The sequence below is a fragment of the Coptis chinensis genome, chromosome 6 (assembly GCF_015680905.1).
Source record: "Coptis chinensis isolate HL-2020 chromosome 6, ASM1568090v1, whole genome shotgun sequence".
Lineage (NCBI taxonomy): Eukaryota > Viridiplantae > Streptophyta > Magnoliopsida > Ranunculales > Ranunculaceae > Coptis > Coptis chinensis.
This window is the reverse complement of record NC_141461.1, coordinates 87286477-87294427: the sequence shown is the minus strand read 5'-3', so window position 1 is coordinate 87294427 and position 7951 is coordinate 87286477. Positions and strand designations below refer to the sequence as shown.

Below are 7951 nucleotides of genomic sequence, written 5' to 3'. Positions count from 1 at the left end.
AGTCCCAAATGACTTGGCCACATCGTTTGAGATTTAGTCCAAACGGTGTGGCCACACCGGTCAAGAGGCCAAAAAACAGAAGTTTATATTTTTTCAAAGTTCAAATCCCAAACGGTGTAGCCACACCTTTTGGACTAAGTCTCTAATGATATGGCCACACCGTTTGGACTAAGTCTCAAACGGTGTGACCACATCGTTAGGGACTTAGTTCAAACGGTGTGGCTACACCGTTTGGGATTTGAGCTTTGAAAAAATATAAAGTTATGTTTTTTGGCCTCTAGACCGGTGTGGCTATACCGCTCGGACTAAGTCTCAAATGCCAAAAATCAGAACTTTATATTTTTTTCAAAGTTCAAATCCCAAACGGTGTGGCCACACCGTTTGGACTAAATCTCAAACGATGTGGCCAAGTCGTTTGGGACTTACTCCAAACGGGGTTTGCACAATGAACGACCTAACCGGGTCGTTTAAGCTTGGGGTTTTCGAATTCAATTATTTGGGACCAATGATACACTTGTAATATTTGTTTTTCTTTTTTGTTTTTTTTTTGAATTTTTTGGGACCAATAACACACTTGTAATAATTGTTTTTTTTGTTGGAGTCTGCACAACACAATATGAGGTCTCTCAATAACAAATACCTTTTTCTATTGAAGCGAGAATCACAATTTCTAAATTATGATATTCTAACTTGATCTCTGAACTCAGAAGTTAGTGCTGATCATGGACCAAAATATCGCCGATATATATCGGTATTTTGGTACACCGACATCGATATTTCCGACATATATCCACCGAATATAGAACTCTTTTTTTTCCGATATATATCGGAATTTCCGATATGAAACTTTATATCGCCGATATAATCGATATTTCCGATATAATCGATATATATCGGTTGACTTTTTGACCATTTTAAAATATAAATCCGATATTTTCAATATATTTCCGATATATATCCGATATTTTCGATATTATATTTCCGATATTTCCGATATTTTAAATAGTTTGGACTGGTTACCAAAAAAAATGGATATATTCAAAATATCCGATATATATCGGTTTTTGGGTACACCGATATGTTCATCGATATCGATATTTTGGGCCTTGGTGCTGATATACCATAGGCCGGCTATAAATAATTTCATATTGGAAAAGTTGATAGTTGATACCAATAAATGTTGGTATGAGGTACACTATAGGTAGACCAATAAATGTCATATAATAGTTGTTAGCTTTCCTTATGATTAGCAATTAATGGCATGTTACATTGTCCACGGTGGAGGAGCCAATGGTGGGCAAATGCACACCCTGAACTTTCCCAAATAAAAAGAAATACAATTATATATATACTTTATTATTTATGTGCATTGGTTTGTTTTTTTTAAAGTTGTAAAACTTTGCTATGGTGCTATCTCAAATGTGTTGTTTTGCACTCATTTGATTTAATTAAAATTTACTAATTAGGTTGGACTTTCACTAATTTTAGAACGCTTGTGTCATTGATTCATTGAAAAACTATAATTTTTTGCAAGTTCTCTCATAATCTCTAAACAACTGTTGAGAAAATATTTTCAGTTTTACATATTATAAAGAATCGATTTCGGAATCGTATTCGAGATGAGTGGTTAAATGAATGTCTAGTAACATATATTGAGAAAGAAATATTTAAACGTGTTGATTCTGAAGCGATTATGCATCACTTTCAGAAAAATGGGTACTCGTTGTGGAAACTTGTAATTTTTTTGTTTGATTTTGAACTTTTGGAAAACTTTATTTTTTAGATAATTAATATACATGTGTTTAAAATTTTCAATTTTTGGTGTTAAGAATTTTGAATTACTTTTCTATGTTAATTTGTCCATGAGGTGTTTCACTTACATTTAATGTGTTTTTTTTTTGCGATAATATAATACGTGATTTCTGAATCTCATATATTTGTACTTCCCCACTTGGGTTGTTGTTGTTGTTGCGAAACAAATTGTTTTGCAATAGGATGACAAGGTCAAGAGTTGTGCGCAATGTGCAAGCCAATTAAATGCTAAAAGATTTTATTGAAAAATATGAGGCTTTGGCTTGGTACTGATGTTTGGTGCTTAACGCAGCGCGTCGCGCTGATTTGTGCCGTACGGCACGGACATACCTAGTAAAAAACAAAATCAGGTTGGCCTAACTAATGCAGGTGTAGATGGGACCCACAAAATGTGGCATTAATAGAATGGAAAAGGACTTTGATGATGTGGGTACAACCAGTGGACGCCAACTTCCCAAAACTTGATCTGAAATCAACGTGGTCCTCGAGATTAGTTAGTTGCTAATTTGCTGTTTGCTAACCCAATTTCCCATGTCCGATTCCGATTTATAGAGGAAAATAGAAGGGCGTGGGCACGGAATGCAAGGCCACACGTTAATGCAAGTTGATGACAATTACAAGTCCTGATTCCTGAAGCGTATCTTAGTCCATGTAATAAATCGCAGATATATCAATTAAACCATCAGACTTTGCCGTCCAATTCACGACAAATCGAACCCGATCTTACGAGTTGATTTCATTCAATCAATCACGATGGTTATTCTACATCAACGAAAATTCTTATAATTAATACAAATACGCACTAATATAAATGGAGCTAGCCCTATTTAAATCGACGAATTGTCTGATATGATGGAATTAGTAATTTACAATAATCCAACATCACATTAACTGACTATGGCAGTACCACAGTATGCTATGCATGTATGGCTTCAGAACTTCATAAATGTTTGAGCAAGAAAACACTGATATTTCAGAAGAAAAAAGGGAGAGTGATGTTAGGAAGTTTCTAATGAGTTAGGCTATTATAATCAGCTTATTAAAAACTTTTTTCGCTTAATGAATTTGATAATTAAAATCTAAAATATATAACTACACGGCTCTGCCATATGAGCAAGATCGAAAAACGATTCAAAACTTACAAGTTTCACGTATATTAAGGTGATAAAGAGTTTATGACAAAGAACCTAAGTTATAAAACTTGAAGTAAATAAAATTGTATAAGTTTTATGATCTTACTGACGAAAGGCATATGGATATATTTATGTACACAGATCCTCTGGGGACTGGGGATGAAATCTTCATTCTTAGGAGCTCTAATCGCGGTTCTAGCTCTAGCTAAACCTTCTTCAAATCTTTCCAAACTAGTTTTCTCCTAATAAACATATAAAACTACATCAACTTAGTGTCAAACTGTGAATAAACCCATCGGTAGAACTAACACCAAGTGAGGGTGCCTAAGAGCTTATGCCCAAGCATCCAAGCAATGTGGGACTTTATTTCTAACACTTAGAACTGAAAAACAACGGACAAAAAACAATATAACACTAGAGCTGTAATTGATAGTAAAATGAATCAAATATGATAAAACCAAGGACCAAAATATCGCCGATATATCCGATATATATCGGTATTTTGGTACACCGACATCGATATTTTTACTATATATCCACCGAATATAGAACCATTTTTTCTCGATATATATCGGAATTTCCAATATAAAACTTTATATCGTTGATATAATCGATATATTCGATATTTACGATATATGTCGGTTGACTTTTTGATCATTTTTTAATATAAATCCGATATTTCCAATATATTTCTGATATTATATTTCCGATATATCCGATATTTTTGATATTTTAAATAGTTTGGACTGGTCACCAAAAAAATAGATATATCCGATATATATCAGTTTTTGGGTACACCGATATATTCATCGATATCGATATTTTGGGCTTTGGATAAAACTAACCTCAGTAGTAGTAGTAATTCTTATAGTTGAAGTCAAGAAATGGTAGGTGGTGGGTGATTTGAGAAGCATAATGTTATTTACATAAGGCAGTCAAAATTACTTGATGGTGGATTATTGCAAGTTTAAGTATAGAATAAAATCTCGTGCAAGAACAAAATCTTGGATGTCGGCAAAACTGGTTTACACAAAATATATTGGTAAGGTTATGCGAGATGACGATAAATTATATCTGTTGCTAAGTGGAGGTTTTGGTGGAAAAGAAAGATGGTCATTTTGATGACCAATTCCCAAATTTCTTGGATTAATTATGGATGTTTTCTAAACATTTTAGCAATATATCTAAACTAGTTTGTAGGCCGGCTCGTGCATACGCACCGGCTCTTTGGAAAATATTTAGATTTTTTTAGAAAATTGGGACTATTGTTTTAATCGCTAATCCGTTTTAATTTTCTAACAAATTGTTTTAATTAAGTTTTAAAAACCCGTTTTTTTCAATTGGGACAGAGATAATGTTTTAATAGGATAATAACTCTCGTTTTAATTATATATGCTAGATTTTCACTTTTCAATAGGGGAGGAATTCCCATTTTAATAGGAGAATGATTCCCGCTTTAATTAAAAGTGCTAGAATTTGTTTTAATAGAAGAGGAATTTCCGTTATAATAGGAGAGAAATTCCCGTTGTAAAAAATGATTCTCGTTTTTCAAATAGGAGAGAAATTCCCGTTTTAATAGGAGATGACGTTGAATTTTAATAAAGCTCGAAAAATACACCTTGTGGGAGCTTTAATATTAAGATTAGTGCATACGCACCGACTCTTTTGAAAATATTTAGATTTTTTTTAGAAAATTGAGACTACCGTTTTAGTCGCTAACCAGTTTTAATTTTCTAACAAATTGTTTTAAATTAAGTTTTAAAAACCCGTTTTTTCAATTGGGAGAGAGATCATGTTTTAATAAGAGAATAATTTCTGTTTTAATTAGATATGTTAGATTTTTTCTTTTCAATAGGAGAGGAATTCCTATTTTAATAGGAAAATGATTCCCGCTTTAATTAGAAATGTTATAATTTGTTTTAATAGGAAATGAATTTCCATTATAATAGAAGAGGAATTCCCGTTGTAAAAAAAAATCCCATTTTTCAAATAGGAGAGAAATTCCCGTTTTAATATGAGATGACATGGAATTTTAATAGAGCTCGAAAAATACCCTTTGTAGAAACTTTAATATTAAGATATTCCATTATAAAATCTGTGATTTTTGATAGCTGAGTTGCTGAAAGAACGATGTGATGTTTCGCGATATAGGAGTATTGAGCCTCTCACCAGATACTATCCAGTATCCACCACATAAATCCATAATCGGATAATCCCCTATATAACATATGCTTCGAGATTACCAAAAAAAAATATGCTTTGAGATTTACGAAAATTATAATATGGCACGCAGTGCGTAATATGTGGCTGAAGCGAAATGCCAATTGTACAGTGGGAGCTGCCTGCTGAATTTCACTATCCAGATTTCAAGCTAGAACCTAGACACGGGAAAAATCTGAAACATTTGATCAATAGATGTTATATAACTCATAGCTAGCATCTCCGCGATATTATTTTTCATTAAGTGGGTCAACCTCTCTTCTTTTTCATACCAGCTTTTTCCTGCTCAAAGCTTATTACAGTACAGAAAGGACTTGGTTGATAACAAAAGTACTTCCCACCGAGCATTTTTCAGTGGTATATCAACTTTCATATAGGTGTCCCATCGTAGAATTTCTGCAAGTCTACCAAAATCACGGTCCTATACATATAACTATTTTGTGACCCCTTTTGGCAAAGGAAGTATCAAGGTCTTCGTAAGCTATGCTTGTTGTTGACTGCCTCAAAGACTGTCCAACGACTTTGGGGGTCTGAGATCGCTGATCTTACATGGACATGTTTCTTATATATTCATTTGCCTTCTCTTTGAAATGGCAATGGCAATGGCAATGTCGTTTGGGAAGAGATCCCCCAGCGCAAAAGCATGAATGATAGTGGTAATGAATAGACCTGTTACTGTGATAGTAGAAATGGCAGAGAGAACAATCGACAGAGATTGAGTTACTAGGTTATTTACTTCATTGGAATATTTTATGGTTGCTATTGCAGCCCCAGTCATTGGAAAAGTGTAAGCCCACCATGCCAAGGAAAACTTAAATCCTCGGAAAAAGTTAACGCGGACAGCCTACAAAAGAAACAGAATCAAGCTAAGTGAGAACAAGTTAAGAAGCTAGTTACAAAGTACACACATAACAAAATGCTACTAGGCCTATTTTGACCAGATCAATATGACGCCAAATGAACCACTCATAGACCTTTTATTATTTTCCCTCATTTTCATATATCCAAAGGTAAATAGATGGTAAAGGTAGATAGACTTACTAGTGTGATGTACAAGAACAATGCCACGAAGTAAGAAATCCTTGATGTGTAACCAAAGTCTCCCACAATCCTTGCCCATGCCACAGAAGCAGAATTAGGGGCTGCAACAAACAAAAAGAACATTGGATGGAGATCCTTTGGTAGTGTGTCATTTGTCGGAAGCCTCTGATACAGAGTTACAAATAGAACTATGTAGTGAGCCAGACCAACAGCGAAGAAAAAGATGGCCCCTTCTCTAAGTCCCATTAGTGCACCCAAGGATGCGCCTACGAAGTTCCCAACAATTGAGAGATGGTTTGCAGGACTGGATACCTTTGAGAGCGTCCTTCCACCTCCTAACATCCATTGTCCGTAGATTTTAAGTTCGAGACAGAAGATCGGAGTCATAAGAATATACCAGAGAGGTGCGGGCAGGTTCTTCTCTAGAGAAATAGAAGGTGGTACCCCCAGTGCTAAGAACAATAAGGTTATCCATGGGGCAAAGAAAAAGTTGATACGAATTGGATGGTAAAACTCACGCCGGACAGCTTCAAAGTAAAAGATGATTTTAAGAGAGTAGATAAAATACTCAGTGGCAGTGAGAATAGCGGAGATGCCCCAGAGGATGAGATTGACATCTAGGTCTATGTTGAGGAAACGTATTGATGAAGACGTTGCGATGGTCTTCCAAAGGATAGTTTGGCTGCTAAGACCAAGACAAACACCAAAAGAAGAAATTGGATAACGGAGAAGGAATGGCCACTGCAAGTCTTCTGGAAGGACCAACTTCTCTGAAGCCTGAAGGATGTATGCAGAACACAGAAATCAGAAAATATTCTTTAACTTGGCTGTATATAATAGATGTTTGCCTACTGATATGATAATGATCGAATTGGATCATGTCTTTACTGAAATAATACACGGACAACGCACACACTTCACTGCATTGTCGTTTAAATTGATTAGCTAGAACGGCCAACACCGTAAAATGGTCAATATTGGAGTAGTGATGGACCAAGCTAGAGCGAATTAATGTACGGTACGGTCAAATGGTACTTGTGTTATTGTGTGTAACTTTAATGGCAAACAAACGAAAACGAAGGTTGGAAGAGCATTTTGCTTGGCGAAAAATGTACGTGAAACAAATATTCTACAATAACCTTTAAGAAAATGTTTCGTTGCTTAATAAAGGAAGATTATAAAAGCAGGCCCTTCAACAATTTAAAATAATTAAGATAATGGGTAGAGAGAGTACCCTAAGAGTGTCCAGTTCCGGCCCTTCTAAGGCGTCATAGTAGCGGTGCACTGGTAAATACTCAAGCCTAGCACTTTGTGTAGCACTCATTTTTGGTTCAGTTTCCCGCTCCTCAGACCCAGTTTTGAAACTGTCAAATTGTGTCTCTTTCGGTGTACCAGTTTTTGGATTCTTTGGTTGCCACAGACTAGGCTCTGAAAGTTCCCCCTTCCGAACTGCATCTACATATGATATGGGCTGAGAGTAAGACTTTGTCAGAGTTGCGTTTACATCGTTTAAAACCATAGGTGTTGCAGAAGGCCGACCTGGAAATCCACTGTTGTCATCTGGTCCAGGTTCATCTCTAAATAGAACTCTTTCAACTGCCAAAGGAGAAGAAGGCGTACTGCTAGAAATATCAAGTACACGGTGGGTGGAAGCCATTAGTTTGTGTTTGTGATCTGACTCCCTGGATTTAATATTGATGAGTTAGTTACAAGTAAACATGTAATAGATTATAAACCACAAACAA

The 7951-nt window shown here is 35.4% G+C and overlaps 1 protein-coding gene across 1 annotated transcript; it reads right to left on the bottom strand.

The window, feature by feature from the left end:
- Window positions 1-5184: 5184 nt before the first annotated feature.
- LOC147495128 (S-type anion channel SLAH3-like) lies at window positions 5185-7951 on the bottom strand. The gene is made up of 3 exons (XM_086569653.1): window positions 7441-7951; window positions 6207-6983; window positions 5185-6009 (listed from the first exon to the last, which is right to left on the bottom strand). The coding sequence occupies exons 1-3, from the start codon at window positions 7861-7863 to the stop codon at window positions 5728-5730; spliced, it is 1482 nt and encodes a 493-aa protein (XP_086425779.1). The 5' UTR covers window positions 7864-7951; the 3' UTR covers window positions 5185-5727.